This window comes from Furipterus horrens, unplaced genomic scaffold, assembly GCF_987537825.1.
Source record: "Furipterus horrens unplaced genomic scaffold, mFurHor1.1.pri manual_scaffold_17, whole genome shotgun sequence".
In the NCBI taxonomy this organism is placed as follows: Eukaryota; Metazoa; Chordata; class Mammalia; order Chiroptera; family Furipteridae; genus Furipterus; species Furipterus horrens.
Window position 1 is genome coordinate 85,688,180 of NW_028327187.1, and position 17,759 is coordinate 85,705,938.

Below are 17,759 nucleotides of genomic sequence, written 5' to 3' on the forward strand. Positions count from 1 at the left end.
CACATGAATTCAAAACACTGGTGATAAAGATGCTCACAGGCTTAACAGATACGCTTGAGTACGGCAAACGCATAAGAGAAGAAGCACATTCTATGCTAAGTGAAACGAAGGAAAATCCACACAAAACCAATGGTGAAGGGAAGGAAACCAGGATTCATGCCAATGATTTGGAACATAAGGAAGTAAAAAAAACAGTCAACCAGTACAGAATGAGGAAACAAGAACTGAAAAAAATGAGGAGAGGCTTAGGAACCTCTGGGACAACTTTAAACGTATCAACATCTGAACCATAGGGGTGCCAGAAGGAGAAGAGGAAGAGCAAGAAATGGAAAGTATATGTGAGAAAATAATGAAGGAAAACTCGACAAATTTGGCAAAGGAAATAGACATACAAGTCCAGGAAGCACAGAGAGTCCCAGAAAAGCTAGATCCAAAAAAGACCACACCAAGACACATCATAATTAAAAAGCCTAAGGTGAAAGATAAATAATCTTAAAAGCAACAAGAGAAAAGCAGAGAGTTACCTACAAAGGGGTGCCTATTGGACTATCAGCTGATTTCTCAAAAGAAACTTTGCAGGCAAGAAAGGGCTGGCAAGAAGTATTCAAGGTGATGAAAGCAAGGACTTACAACCAAGATTACTCTATCCAGCAAAGCTACCATTTAGAGTGGAAGGGCAGATAAAGTGCTTCCCAGACCAGGTAAAGCTAAAGCAGTTCATCATTACCAAGCCATTATTATATGAAATGTAAAGGGACTTAAGAAAACGAAGATCAAAACTATGAACACTAAAATGACAACAAACTCACAACTATCAACAATGGAATCTAAAAAATAAAAACAAAACCCAGCTAAGCAAACCAGAATAGGAACAGAATCATAGGTATGGGGATCATTTGGAGGGTTATCAGCTGCGAGGGGAAGAGGGAGAAATAGAGAAATGTTGCAGGGATTAAGCAGCATAATTGTTTGGTAAAAAATATACAGAGGGAAGTTAAGAATAATACTGTATAGGAAAGGGTGAGGCCAAAGAATTTATATGGATGACCCATGGACATGAACTAAGGGGGGGTGGGATTGCTGGAGGAAAGGGAGGTACTGGGCAGAGGGGAGCAAAGGGAAAAAAACTAGACTACTGTAACAACATAATCAATAAAATATACTTAAAAAAATGTTGTGGTTTATTGTTAAAATTTTTTCAGAATTCTAAGGTTGTTACCTTTTATTAGGCCTACTGTTTTTCCCTTCTGTTCACATTATTAATTACTTTTAAAAAACTTTCTCACAATAGTGTTAGTTTTCTTTACACTGCTGTTTGTTCTGTGAACACACACGCTTACACTGAATCATCTCTGATTTCATGGAATAAACCCTGTAGAATCATGACACACTGTATCTTTAAATATCAGCTAGAATTTTTCTTTCTTAAGAATTTTTGGGTATTAAAATACATAAATGAAAGCAGTCTACAATGTTTTGGCAATAAACTATTTCTGAATAGTTAGAAGACAATGTTAAAAATAAAACTAATAATTCCTTAGGGAGGGATAAATGGTAATTGAAAAAATACAATAAAACATGAACTATAAAAAAACTAATAATTCTTATAAAGTATTACTCATAATAATATTACTTGTAACTATACCTCAAAGGAGAATAGTTAAATTAGTTACAGTTTATCTATTTAAACAGATAGAATACAGCTCTACATGTACGGTTATGGAATCATTTCCAAAATAAGGTTAAAAAAAATAATAATTTGAGGAAGGTGAAGACAACATACATAATTGGTTACTAGTTCAATAAAATAAATTAAAGAAAAACAAATACATGTGTAAACAGACATATGGATATGAGTGTATCTGGAAGGATATGAAATACACTGATAATACCAGTGGCTTTCAGGAGTAGGTAGCTAGAGAAAAGAAGGGAGGCGGATACTTCACTATGTATTCTTTCAGGCACTTTAATTTTGGATTATCCAAAAATAGGTAACGTTTTGGTTCCAGTCAAGATGGTGGTGTAGGTAAATGCAGTATACAAATCCTCCCAGAACCACATCAAAATCACAACTAAATTACAGAACCACCATTGAGAACCGCCTAAAATCTAGCTGAACATAAGTCCTACAAGTAAGGATATAAAGAAGCTATATCGAGAAAGAACCAGTAGGCAGGTACCATATCTGAGTCTCAGTCAACGTGACTAACACAGTTTGACACACCTTGGTGATTCCCTGAGACCCTGCCCCACCCAGTTTGGGGGTCCAACCCAAACCCTTCCTGGTGGCTTTTCCATAAAAATGGCCTGCTTTGGCTCATGCTTCATTTTCCTAAAATCTACCGAACAAGAAGCACCTGGCCTCACATGCTGCAGACCTCTCTCATTCAGTGGCCTCAGACCTAGCACTAGTAGCAGACGGCCTTGGTGGCCTCTCCTGGGCACGTACAAGACCAACAGAACCACCAGCTATCTGCAGATTGCTTTGTAGGTCATGCTGGGTAGCGCTGGGCAGGGACTAGGTGCAGCTGACCTTGGCCTGCACCTCCCAGAAGACCCCAGAGCCAGCGCACCCAAAGGGCAGCTTCAGAACACATTGAAGCACCACCCAACCTCCTCCACAAGGAACACACTCAAGGGGCGGACTCAGGAGGCACCAGAACCCTGCTTAAGTCTGTTCTGTGACAAAGTCTGTACTGTGATGTGGGTTCCTGCATAGCTCATCCTCCACGATGGTTGCAGCCAGTCCTGTGGATAAATAATTAGCCTGAGAATAAATCCCTTCAATTGATGTGCCAATAAAAATCAAGGCCCAATACAACAGGAGGGTGTACATAGCCCACATGGACTGGGGGTCAGGGGAGTTGGTGAACCTGGAGTGTCCAGCTCTGGTGAAGAGAGAGGCTGTGCCACTGGACCCTGTAAGACACCTACTACATTAGGTCACTCTACCAAGCCCAGGAGATATAACAGCTCTTCCTAATACATAGAAACAAATACATGGAGGGTACCAAAATAAGGAGACAAACATTGCCCAAATGAAAGAACAGAGCAAAAATCCAGAAAAAGAACTAAGCAAAATGGAGACGAACGATCTACTAGATACAGAGTTCAAAACAGCAGTTATAAAGATGCTCAATGAACTAAGAAGATGAGTAGATGAATTTGGTGAAAAATTCAGCAAGGAGATATGAAACAGAAGAACAGAACTAGAAAATATAAAAAGAACCACTCAGAAATGAAGAATACATTAACTGAGATATGAATACATTACAGAATCAACAGTGGAGCAGATGAAGCAGAGGCTCAAATCAGAAATTTCGAAGACAGGAAAGCAGAAAACACTCAATCGGAACAGAAAAAAGAGAAAACTTCCGGCCAAGATGGAGGCTTAGACGGACTCGCTCGGTCTCCCTCTACAACTAGAGAGGAATACAACTACTTCAAAACAAAAAATAACGAGAAATTCCAGAAAATAAAACTACATGGAAGCCCAACATACAAGTTATAAACCAGTGGCGCTCTTTGGGCAGGTAAGAGCGAAAGTAGGCGGTGCTGTTTGCGGTAGCACCAGGGACAGTGGCAGGGAGAACAATCCCAGCTGCAGTCGAACCTCGGCAGCTTGTGACCCCAATGCTGGGAAAAGCAGCCACCACATCGCCCCGAACAGTGAGGCCCAGAGGGCGGGAGGACGGATCCTGGTCTCCTAGCAGAATAACTGCGGGAATCCATCTTGGACCCCCGCCCCCACACAAAGCGCCACAGCGCTGTGAAATAGGTTGCGGATCACCACTGGTCACTGGGTAGTGACGACAAAGGACCACAGCGTGGTGAAAAAGGTTGCAGATCGCCGCCGGTCGCTGGGTTGTGACAAGTACACAGGCACTGCCCCCTATAGCTGGCCCAAGAAAACAAAACGCATCTGTCAAAATGAGGCAGACAACTATAGAAATCCCGGTGGCGCAGCTCACCACGCAACAGATGAAGAACCTGACAGATGAACAAATAAGAAACCTGTCAGAGGCTCAGTTCAGGGCCATTGTTATCAGGTGGCTTACAGAATTAACAAAAGATCTGGAAAAAGATGAGAAAGAATTGAAAAATACTCATACTGAAAGGAACAAAACCACATACGAGACAGATGGTGAGGAAATAAAATCCAGAGTTCAAATCAACAAACCAGAACATAGAGAAGGAACAAACAGTCAACCAGTGCAGAGAGAGGAAACAGTAAGCAAGGAAAATGATGAGAGGATCAGAAACCCCTGGGACAGCTATAAGAGCTCCAATATACAGATGATCGGATTACCACAGGGCGAAGAAGAACTAGAAATTGAAAAATTAAGTGAAAATATAATAAAGCAGAACTTCCCAAACTTGGGGAAGGAAATAAACTTACAGGTCCAGGAAGCACAGAGAGTTCCAAAACAACTGAACCCAGGGAGAACCACTCCAAGACACATTATAATCAAAATGTCAAGAGTTAAAGATAAAGAGAGAATCTTAAAAGCAGCGAGAGAAGAAAAGAATCATGTACAAAGGGGTCCCAATTAGACTATCAGCTGACTTCTCAAGGGAGACCCTGCAGGCAAGAAGGGACTGGCAAGAAATATTCAAAGTAATGAAAATCAAAAACCTACAGCCACGAATACTCTATCCAGTGAAGCTGTCATTCAGAATAGAAGGGCAGAGAAAGTGTTTCCAGGACAAAATAAAACTGAAAGAGTTCATTAGATCCAAACCACTGTTATATGAGATGTTAAAAGGACAGGTTTAGAAAAAGGAGGATCAAAGCTATGAACACTAAAATGAAAACTGCATCACAAGAAACAACAACAGAAGCTAGGGAATTGAAACAAAGGCAAACTAAATAGGCAATGAGAGTGGAAAAGAACTATAGGTATGGGGTGCATATTGGGGGGAGGTCTGCGGGGAAGGGGGAGAGGGAGGGAGATGGTATAGGAATTAAGAAACATGGTAGGAGAGAATGGAATAGACAGAGAGAGGTTGAGAAGTACTATATGCACAACCAATGGACATGGACTAAAAGTGGGGGACAAGGGGAGGGAGCGGGGCCACCAGGTGGAGGGGAGCAGAGGGAAGGGAAATTGGAACAAATGTAACACTGTAATCAATAAAACACATTTTAAAAAAATAAAAAATAAAATAAATAAATTACATACCTTAAGGAAAAAAAAAAGAACAGCAAAAATAAAAAAAGAATCCCAAAAAATGATAGTATAAGAAACCTCTCGGACAACTTCAAGCATACCAACATTTGAATTATGAGGGGTGCAAGGAGGATAGAGAGAGAGAAAGAGACACCAAGAAATTGAAAATGTATGTGAAATAAATAATAACAGAAAACTTCCCTTACCTGGTAAAGAAAACAGACACACAAATCTAGAAGTGCGGAGTCCCAAACAAGATCAACCCAAGGAAACATTATAATTAAAATGCAAAAGGTTAAAGATGAAGAGAGAATCTTAAAAGCACAAGAGAAAAGCAGTTAGTTACCTACAAGGAGTCCCCCCATAAGACTGTCAGCTGATTTCTGAACAGAAACTTTGCAGGCCAGAAATAACTGGCAAGAAATATTCAAAGTGATGAAAAGCAAGAACCTACAACCAAGATTACTCTATCCAGCAAAGATATCATTTAGAATCAGAGCACAGATAAAGAGCTTCCCAGACAAGAAAAGCTACAGGAGTTCATCACCACCAAACCAGTAACATGAAATGATAAAGGATCTTCTTTAAGAAAAAGGGGGAAAAAAATTAAAAAATGAATAATATAATGGCAATGAATACATATCTATGAACAATTAAATTTAAAAAACAAAATAAACAAGCAAGCACAAGGGAAACAGACTCAGATACAGAGAACATTTCAACAGCCGCCCAGATGGGAGGAGGGTTGGGGGCTGGGTGAAAAAAGTGAAAGGATTAAGAAGTACAAATTGGTAGCTCCAGATCAGTCACTGGGATATAAAGTACTACACAGGGAATATAGTCAATAATATTACAATAACTATTTATAGTACCAGGTGGATACTAGATTTATCAGGGTAATCACCTACTAAGTTATATAATAGGTAACCACTGGGTTGTACACCAGAAACTAATATAATATTGTATCTTAACTGTAATTAAAAAATAAAAAATTAAAGTAAAAAAATAAGTAATGCTTTAAGAACAAAATTAAAAGGGAGTCATTCTGTATCTTTAATCTTTAAATGCCAGTAAGAAGTTATTTGGTGAACTGTTCAAGTCATTTCATTAAAATGAAGGGGGGAAAAGAAGGTTCTAGAGATCTCAGTAATATGGGAAAGGTAAATTAAGTAATTGCTATAAATGTCCAACAACAGTTCATAATGTATATACTTGGAGTTATGACATTATATAGAGAAACAAAAGTATTTTTATTTAGAGATGGTACATAATGTTGTACGCAGAAGTCTATAATAATCTAAGTTTCTAAAGCAAAAATGGGTGAGGGTGAGATGATATCCCATTAAAACTACCCAAACCTAAAGAGAACTACCATATAATCCAGCAACCGAAACAAAACTATTATCTCAAAGAGATAGCTATACTCCTACGTTCATTGCAGCATTGTTCTCAATATCCATTGTGTAGAAACAATTTAAATGTCTGTCAAAAGATGGATTAAGGCGTGTGATAGTAAATACAATGAAAAAGTACTTCAATCTTAAGAAAGAAGGAAATTCTGTCATTTGTAACAACACAGACAAACCTGCAGGGGCATTATGCTAAGTGAAATAAGCTAGACAGAGAAAGACAAACACTGCATGGTGTCACTTCTATGTGCAGTCTTTAAAGGGGTGGTGTGGTTGAAAATAAAATAACCCAAACTTAAATGCATGATTCAATTTAACAAAAAAGATTTAAGCCCTACATCTCTGTCTCTACAAAAGGCTTCCTTTTTGTCTTTTCAAAAGAGGGGTGAACAAAAGTAGGTTTATACTTTTTCATATGGAAAAAGACATGCAGGATATTATTATAATAGCTTTATTAACTCCAGAGAATGTCATAATGCAACTGTACACCTATTTTTGCCCACCCCTGTATTATTAGTTCAATACCACAAAGGCTGCTATCACCTCTTGATCAGAATGACCCAGCAAAGACACACACACACACACACACACACACACACACACACACACACACACACACACACACACACACACACACACGCACGCACCACCCCCACCCCCCAAGCATTCGCTGATTATATCACTGGCTCTCCTCTCCATTTAGGACTCAGCCCACGTAGTTCCTGCTCAAAGAGGCCTTCCTGAACCATTATAGTTTAAAAAGTATTCCTTCACTTTTCAGTTTTAATACTGTGAAGGCAAAGTGGGACTAGGGCCTAGGGGGTTGTGAAATACTGTATTCTGTTTTCTATAATCAACACTGAATAATAGCAGGAAGACTTATTCCTATATAAAGATACTTCCCTTAACTATAGGATTACCTAGCAGTAGCCACTAACCACATACGACTTTACTTAAATTTACATTGTAAATTTCCATATTCATAAATAAGGTCTGTTGGTATGAAACAGCTGAACTATAAAAAGGAACTTTCTATAGATATGTACATAGGCCTTTGCTTCTCTTCATTTTTACCTGAAAATGAATATCCTTGTTATAAGCATCAAGTAGAGATTTTTCAATCCTTTCATTATGCTTGGAGTGTCATCTTTCTGTCATCTAATAATTATATACTGTGCTTAAAATAAATTTTGTTCTGTACTATATCATCTTAATGGGCACTAAAAACTTATCAAATGAAAGAATCAGTGAGGGGATGGCCCTGTCCCCACATTACATTCACAAGATTAAAAAGTACCACCAACAGACAACTAACTTCTCATAAAAAAACGATGAAAGCCAAAGAAAATGGAATGTAAATTTCAAAGTGATCAAATAAAATAGAATTCCACGTCTAGCAACAACACTCATTAAAAATAAAGGTGAAAAAAATGTCTGCTTCAACAAGTGACAGACCAGTAACCTAAGAACTAAAAAAAAAAGGGGGGGGCAGTGAGAGCAGGGAATCAGAATTTATCCTTTTGAATGAAGCAGAGAACTCTTGAGGTAATGAGAACAAAAGGAGCTAAGATTTGAAGGAAAGAACTTTGGAGAGGAAACTGAGTTCTGTATCTGCTTTAACCATGGGTTCTTTGCTGATTCAGCAAAAATCAGCAGTTGGCAGGAAGCTGGGAATAGCATTGGCAGGTGTGGATCCACAACAAGTATGTAATTTTCACATACGTCTTCTTAAGGTAGATAGAATAGTGGGGTATCCAAACCTGAGTGTTCATCAATTCTGAACCAGTGAATGTGTATGTACATGTGTTTGTGTGTGTGTGTGTGTGTGTGTGTGGGTGGGTGGGTGGGTGGTGGTGGTGGTGGTGGTGGTGGTGGTGGTGGTGGTGGTGGTGGTGGTGGTGGTGTCCTGGAATCTGGTGTTAATTTTTTAAAGCACCTCATGGTGGCTCTGAAACAAAGCAGACCTTACAAATTATATACAAATATAACAGTATTTTTTTTCTCTGAAAAGTTGTTATAAAATGTTTTGATTAACCTATGATTACCTAATACTTAGTCTCATACCAACTTATATTCCTGATTTTCCATACCACTGCCTAGAGTAAATCTCTTGTGTTATACCTTTCATTGTACAACTAAGCAAAACCTGCCATACATAAAAATACTCTAAAATTAAACTGAAAAAGCATTTTAATATAACAGCATAAAAGTAGTGATAATGACATCAAAAAGGTGACTCTATGCTTTTCAAATGGTGACACAAGAGGGATATTTCAATCTTAAGAAAAACTGAAACTAAAAGCAATGCATCTATAAACATTCTGAAAAGAAAACTAGGCATTTCATAACAATAAATCTTCATTATAACCATTTAAACCTGCTGACATTTAAATTTAGAGGCAAATCATATTAAATTAAATTTCAGTTATTACAGAGCTAGTACTCCGTAATAACTGCTTTACTAAGCAAAGTCTTGACCACGTTTAATAAGTTTAAAATGTAATGCCCAGAACTCCCATCAAATTATCCATTATCACTTAAAATGATACAGGTGATCACTTTTGCTTTAAGTAAGGTTAAGTTAAACACTTACCTGGGTTTCATATAAGTGGGCAATGTGAAATTGAACTGTAAAGACGATGGAAATAGAAATCAATCAATACACAAGTGTTTGGTGTAAATTAAGCAAGAATACAAAATGTAAAACAAGCACAGTCTATATACTATACAGACTTAAGTAATAACACAACTTTTCTTTTCAATAAAATAGAATATACAAACAAATATACACAAACATGGTAAGAAATTACATGTATTCATTATTGCTCATCAAATTTTGTCAATGTAATTATTAAAATTATTATTAAAATCTATAGCAAGTGAGTATATGTCTTTAAAAAATTACTTTTTCTATTACAATTTACATTCAGTATTATTTTGTATTTAGTTTCAGTGAGTATACTTCTTATAAGTTTAAAATAGCCACATTAAGCAAAGAGAGAAAGCTTTTTAATCTATACATTTCAAAACATGGTATTTAAACAGAATTCTAGATGAAAAACAGAAAGTCACTATTTGTAAAAAACATTAAAATACAAAAAATCTCTAATATTTTTCTTATACTATATTTCATATCAGCAAAATTTATAAAGAAGTCACATACCAGGATGACATTGGTAATAACACAGAGGAGATTAGTTGTTGCAGTTCTCTATCAGTTTTTAATTATTTAAGTATTTTTTAAGGTGAAACCACTTGGAAAGCAAAAATAATAAACAGTCCCCAGATTAACAAGTATGTCTTGAAAAGCAAATAAAAAAAAGTCAGCTTTTATTTTCAGCTCTTCCTGATACTGCATCATCAGAGTATGAATGATTCAATGAAAGCAACAATGAACCGGGAATCAAAACTGAATTCTAGCTACTTAAATACTGATTTTCATTCTTTAATGACAATGTTCTATCTATCTGAATATCATAGCTGGATTTTAAGGAGCCTGGAAGCCTCTCAAAATTACATGCAGAATATTTATGTGGATCTTTACAAACAAAAGTCACAGCTATCACCATAAAGTGATTCCTGCAACTTTAAGATTCATCTGGAAGGCTTGTGAAAAATAGAGATCCCCAAGATAATGATTCAGTGAGCCTGGGGCAAGGCCCGGAAAGCTGCCTTTTTATTCAGTTCTGCAAGGGATTCTATACCTAATTCCACAGACCACCTACCACCTGGAAACAGCTGATCTAAAAAACCATGAAGAAGATCAAAACAAACAAAATACATAATGAACTTTAAAAACAATAGCACTTTTGGATCAAAAGTAAAGTACTACATAACTCCATAATTAATCATTAAATACCACACGTTAACTAATCAGAAATGAGGCAAGAAGGTCCGAACTGGCAAGAAGTATTCAATGTGATGAAAAGCAAGGAACTACAACCTAGATTACTCTATCCAGCAAAGCTATCATTTAGAATGGAAGGGCAGATGAAGTACTTTCCAGACAAGGTAAAGCTAAAAGAGTTCATTATCACCAAGCCATCATTGTATGAAATGTTAAGGGGACTTATTTAAGAAAAAGATCAAAACTATGAACACTAAAATGACAACAAACTCACAACTATCAACAACGGAATCTAAAAAGTAAAAACAAAATCCAACTAAGCAAACTAGAACAGGAACAGAATCATAGGTATGGTGATCATTTGGAGGGTTATCAGCTGGGAGAGAGGAGGGGGAGAAATGGGGAAATGGTGCAGGGATTAAGAAGCATAATTGATTGGTACAAAATAGACAGGGGGGATGTTAAGAATAATATAGGAAAGGGTGAAGCCAAAGAATTTATATGTATGACCCATGGACATGAACTGGGGGGGCGGGGGGGAGAGATTGCTGGAGGGAGCGGGGGTACTGGGCAGAGAGGAGCAAAGGGGATAAAATTGGGACTACTGTAACAACATAATCAATAAAATATACTTTAAAAAAATCACACGTTAACTAATCAGAAATGAGGCAAAATAAAAATATCTTTAGAAGATGAAAATCTGTTTTGTGAAAAGCACATAATAATAATAATAATAATAAAATAATAATAATAGTCTACATATGTAAATACCCCCTTCACCTACACCTGTTGAAGGCTATTCTTATTCCACGCTTGCTTTTTTGAGCACAGTTCTCCTTGAGTTCCAGTCCACATCTCACCTCACTGGAGGGAGGGAGACTAAGTTACAGGTTAAGGGAATGATGAAAAGATAAAACATCTATATGCATTTCCCACTATCTTCTTTCTCCTCTAATATAGGTAACATGAAAGAAAAGATCAGTAGCCAGTAGGCACCCTACTACCATACCATCCCAAACTTCTACCAGGCTCACTCCTGGGGCTTATGTCAAGGACTTCCCTATCTCACGAGTTACTAAATCCAGTGTCATTGTTTGCAATATGAAACCACCATGTATTTAAATTCTTAAAAGTAATCTTCAAAGTGGAATATAAACAAACACCTATGAAAAAGCTCCACTTTCCGCGTCTCAATTAGTGGTATGAATTTTAAACAAATATTGCCACAAAAGATTCTGAGATTAAGCATTATTCAGAAATACATTATTTTTAGAATTAATAGAACTTCTTAAAATCTCAAAAGAAACAATTTTATCCCAAGGGGCAATCATATAATGAAAAGCCTCATATCATCACGATTCTACTTTTCAAAATACTAACTGGAACTAACCCTCTTAAACAGTTTTAGAAGAATGTGTATCAGTTTTTTTTTAATTGCATAAATTAATTGTGTCATAAAATACAAATCTCTCATACAGACTTTTTTAAAAGCTCACTTTACTTTCTATTATCTTCTGATGTTTGCAGTATCACAAGGTAACATAAAGATTTCAAAAATAGTCAGAGTCTGCGGTGTACACAACAGGCGATGACATAAAAATTTTCAAGAGAAGTGTTACAAAGAGCCTGGCGTTGAAACAGTAATAATGTCTGGCAGAAGGTAGATAGTCCACATTGCTCTGTAAGACATCAGCCACTATCACAGTTATCAAGTAATCATTAATACTATCTAAAATAAACTACCCAAATCAACTTAACTATAATGGCCTAATGTCTCTAAATAAAGCATGTGTCCTTCCATTAGAGTGACCAACCTTTTAGCACTCAAAAAGTCTTGAACCCAGGGAAAATACCCAGGCCTGGGCAAAATAGGACATCAGTTACCCTCCCTCCTATTTCCCTTATCAATAACCAACAGACAGAGAGTCATAGTAAACTCAAAGATGTAGTCTATTCATGTTAGTTTGAACTCTCCTCTTCAAATTTGACAGAAAAGTTTTCTGTCCTGTGGTATTCACTCTAATAGTGATCTATAAGTCATATTTAACATCAATAGAATAGAATAAAATGAGGATTTGCTGATATATTTAGTTTCACATTTATGAAATATTCCTCAAAAGCTATTTAAATGACAAGTAGTTATGACACTTGGCTTTAAGGCATTATATATATATATATATATATATATATATATATATATATATATATTTTTTTTTTTTTTTAATTAAGATCAGCTGTTCTCTTATTCCCATAGGTTAGATGATTTATATAACCTGGATATATAAATTTATAAATTAATATTTCTATGAGTTAAATTCTTCTTCTAATCTAACCTCATCTTAGAAGCTGAAATATTGTTGTGTTTTTTACCTTCCCATCATTTATTCTTCAAATACACATATCAGTACAAAATCCTGAATTTCATTTAAAGAAAATGGAAATCTCTTGTTTTCTCAAGAAATCGTCTCTGGAGAAGTATCAGATAACTGGCCTGATTTAGATGATGATTTAATCCTTCTTATACATTTTTAACACTGATACTACTTTTCATTTAGCACCTTTCTATGATTAAAAAATGAAATCACATAGCAAAATACTTTCTAAAACCTAGAATCCTTTGATCTTAAATATTCATTAGGAATGATTAATTTTTGACTGGTTGAAAGAAGAAGAGATTAGTCATGACCCATGGACATAGACAACAGTGTAGGAATTGTCTGTAGCGGAGAGGAGAGTGGATAGAGGTGGACAAAATGGGAATAACTGGGACGACTATAACAGCATAAAAAATATTTTTTTAAAAAAGAATGATTCCTTTTTATACACTCTAATTAAAATTTTTTAAGTAAGAAAGTTTTAAAGAAAGCCATCTTGAACCCAATGAATATTCTTAAAACTTTTATTGGCTACTTTAAAGTACATAAACATGATAATACATACTTATTAATAAACATATTACAATCAACCCAATCTACTTTTGGAAGGAAACCTACACAGAAGCAGAAAATAGCTGAAGAAAATCACTGTATAAGAAGAACATGCTTCACATACACATTCATTTTCAATTAACCGAAAAATGTCACCTCAAATTTTATATATGATGTAATAAAAATATAATAAAAGGTCTAAGTATATCTTCATAATTACCAATAATTTTAACATCACATAGCAGGAATCACTGAGCTATCACATATGAATCTTTGTAAACTAATTTTTCCTAAAAGACTGGCAAACCCCATTTTTAATTCCCCCATATCTACAATATTAATTAATACACAAATAATCAATCTTGCTCACTGGTGCAGATAATTTTAATTCAATGACTCAGTTCATTTGTATATCTATTTTAGACACAGACTGTTCACAATAATTGGTCTGACATGTTCCATTTATACAAGTAGCCATGACAACCAATATAGTTAGATTCAATTTACAAGATAAAAATTGCACAGGACTTGTCACTATCATTATTATTACTACTGCTATTACTATTTGCCATGAAGTGATTTGAATAAATGTAAAAAACTATGGTAATTAATACTTACTTTCAGCATTGGACAAAGTGCAGGGATTACAGTCAACCAAAGCTAACTGAAAATGCTGTAAGAAGAGAGTGAGAAAATTAATGCACTAAATTTAGTCATATGACTGTGTCTTAACATAATTTCCAGGTATGTAAGGTCTAACATGTTAAAACTATGCTATGCAAGTAAAATATACTAGACAACCAACTGGAATTACTTTGAACATTCCCTGCTACCAACAGCCAGGTTTTTGAGAATGGAGACTTTGGGAAAGAATTAACTTTATCAAGTTACCCTATACATATTTTTGTTTATATGAAAAAAGCTTCAGATGTTTAAGTATTCAAATAAATAAAAAATATTAGTTATAAAAGTTTAAACAGAATATTTATTTTTTAAATCGAAAGTAAAAGTTCAGTGGCATTAATGTCAACACTGCTTATCTCAACAAAATGAGATGTGAACTTTAGAAACACAAAAAATTACTATGAGAATTATGATAAAGTGTAAAACTATCTGCTCTGATTCTTCAATAATCATTGTATTCCCCCTGGCTGCTGCAGCTCAGTGGATTGAGCATCGGCCTGCAAGCCAAGTGTCGCTGGTTCGATTTCCAGTCAGGGCACATGACTGGGTTGCACGTCGGGTTCCCGGTTGGGGGCACATGAGAGGCAACCACACAGTGAAAAAAAATAAAAATAAAAAAAATAATAATAATCATTGTATTTAGTGCCTTTTAAAACTATTTTTAAGAACACTATTTGGAACACTACAAAGAATGTAGAGGCTACAAATAGCCTGTGTTCAAGTTCATTTATGAAATATAACTATCCTTTTAGAATGTGATACATGTGTAGGCAATATCAGTCCATTAATAGTTACAGCATTCACTTATAATAATGTCATATAAGCCTGCTCACAAAAATGGCACGTTAAATTTAATGTACAACATATATTTTTAAGAACGCAAATCATAATCAAAAACACTGGATGACATCTAGTTTCTCAACATAAAACCTGGTATATAAACTAAGAGAAGACAAGTACTAGATTTAGTATAAAGTCTTTAAGATAAAAACAAAAGTACATCTCTTTGAACTTTTCTGAAAAGTACTTCCACAAATGTATACTCAAATTTTAGCATTTAAAATAACCAACAGCTAAAATAAAAACCACTTTTTAACAAATTGACCACAATAAGTTCATTCCTATCTACAATAAAATATCTAAAGAGTTGTGTTTATTTTTTAATTTAATCCTCACCCGAGGATATGTTCATTGATTTTTGCAGAAAGAGAGGAATGGGGGTGGGGGGCAGTGGGGAGAGGACACCGATCAGTTGCCTCCTGTATGGGCCCTGACCAGGGATTGAAACCAAACCTAGGTATATGTTCTGACCCGAGATTCAACCTGCAACCTTTTAGTGTATGAAATGATGCTCCAACCAACTGAGCCACCCTGCCAGGGCAGAAAGTTCTTTCTTTATCAAGAGAAATAGTCGTCAGCAAGTTTTCAGTACTATACTTCAACAGAGAATCAAAAAACTGTACCCAATTAACTAAAATCCTCGATTAACAAAAATAAACAAATGTCAGCTACCCAGTGTCACAAGGAAAGAGAAGCCATCGCTTGGTATGAACACAGTAGTTATTATATTGATTCACAAATGTCTTTTATGTGCATGCATAATTAGTACTCTTAACACATTTACAGTTCGTTCGTTGGCAGCCGTCCGTCTCGAGAGACGATGGTGTAGCTTGTTAAGAGTCTATCTGCACCGCCGAGAATGGCTGTGCAGTCCGACTCGGAGTGACACGGTATCTGTCTCCTCCCGTGTTGAATCGACATCTTGCGATGACGCTGGAGTGTCCTCTCCAGTGAAGCTGAAGCTACAGAGCCTGGGCAGGGTGATATGGAGGGTCTGCTGTTGCCCATGCAGCAGACCCCCCCCCTCTCTTCGCAGCTGAAGGGTCCAAGGGAAAGACGGAGTCAATACAGCTTGGCTTCAGGTGCGCCGCAGGAGTTGCCGGTGTTGACTACAACGTCAAACCGCCTTAGGGACTCCGGCTCCGGATTTTCTGTCGGGGTTTACTCCCTTAGCCTTTTCCCTGAAGAGGTATGCCGCAAGGCAGCGGAGGTTTTTTGGAGTCAGAGTTTTCCTTCTCTGACATTTACAGTATTCTTTTAATATTTAAGGATGTAAATTTTGAATGGGCAAACTACAAACAAGATGACTATTACTCTTAAATATTGAATATTTAATCCATTCAACAAATTAATTTATCGAGAGCCTATAATAGTCTTAGGACAATGCAGATGCGAAGGATACAATGGTCAACAGAAGTAAAAAAATATTTGCCATGAAGAAGAAAACAATCCAACATCTGAACACCTCAAGAACTGCTTTTATTTTCCCTTGGCTTTCTAAGCAGATTGTATGCCCTCAAACATCCCTTGAGTGCACTACCATGGCAATAGAAAAGACTTTTAAAAAGTGAGTACTATAAAAGCAAATCATGCTTTAAAACCAACTGCTTTCCTCTAGACAAAAGAGCAGCACAGTAGCTACACATTTACACTGTAATAATTTCAAAATCTAATCTATCCTGCCAGCACAAATTAATATTTAGATAAGACAGACCTCTCCTAAATCAGTCGTCAAAGGATATAAACTGACCTGCAAAGAAACAGCCTTCAAGATGGCAGTATTTTAGTTTTCCATTACATTGAAATCCCACAAAGAGCAGAGACAGATGTATAATTCAAATTGCCTAGCCTACATTTCATCTATCCATACTCAAGGTCCTTTAATGAAACTTGGCAGAAACAGTTCTGGACCATGTTTTATATAATTCTTAATTAATCGTAAAAGCAGCAATGAAGTTACTGAAGGACCACCTGAAACCCACAATATCATGAAATACTAAACATTTCCAAACAGCAATGATATAGAAAAATTACTGGGCAACTATATATTCAAAGCATGCATGTGAGAAGGAAAGAACTTACAGAATAATTACGAAGTTTGAAAAACTAAGTAGCCACACAAAACCACATAAAGAAAAACACTCATACACCTTCACCTTTCAGTAAACTAAAGGGAGATGAGGAACTGGGGATGACATGACCTCACAGTTTTGGGGGTTTTTTTGTTTGTTTTTTCCTTTAAGATTTTATTTACTTACTTTTAGAGGGAGGGAGGAAGAGAAGGAGAGAAACACCGATCTGCAAGAAACATTGATAGGTTGCCTCTTGCACATCCCCAACTAGGGACCTGGCTTGCAACCCAGGCATGTGCCCTGACAGGGAATCAATCCCTACGTTTGCGGGATGATGCTCAACCCACTGAACTACCAGTCAGGGCTGACTTCACAGTTCCATCTCTAGCATCTAAACCAGATGCAAAATAGATGTACTTATTAACATATAAATCAGCAGAACTGAATACCAATTATGACCACTGGCCCCCAAGCCTAAAGATGTTATGGTAGAATATCCAGCACCCATCCCCTGCAACCAACAGAAGCAGCTAAAAATAAAAAGTACAGGTATGCAGTTGTAAGTATGTGAAATAGCTTATTCTTGTATTATTATTATTGCATTATTTTCCATACGAACAAATGTAAATCTACTTTTGCCGCACCCTGTATATGTACCTCATACCAAAATATTGCAGTACTGAAACCGACAGATGCTGTGTGAAAGTTATTATGCAGTAGAGGCTTTTGTAGTTCAGACTACATACAAACGCCAAGGCAGAAAGCATTCTACAGAAAATTAATTTCCAAGTTAAGATTTTCCTAAGACA

At 36.3% G+C, this 17,759-nt stretch overlaps 1 protein-coding gene across 2 annotated transcripts in view; it reads right to left on the minus strand.

The window, feature by feature from the left end:
- Nucleotides 1–17,759, minus strand: part of KDM6A (lysine demethylase 6A) — a 201,082-nt gene that overhangs the window by 61,389 nt on the left and 121,934 nt on the right. For both annotated transcript variants that reach the window (XM_090264983.1, XM_090264982.1), the window contains exons 7-8: nucleotides 13,973–14,027; nucleotides 9,174–9,208 (exon numbers count right to left, since the gene is read on the minus strand). In XM_090264983.1, the coding sequence (XP_090121109.1) occupies nucleotides 9,174–9,208; nucleotides 13,973–14,027 (90 nt within the window). The remainder of the gene's footprint in view (nucleotides 1–9,173; nucleotides 9,209–13,972; nucleotides 14,028–17,759) is intronic.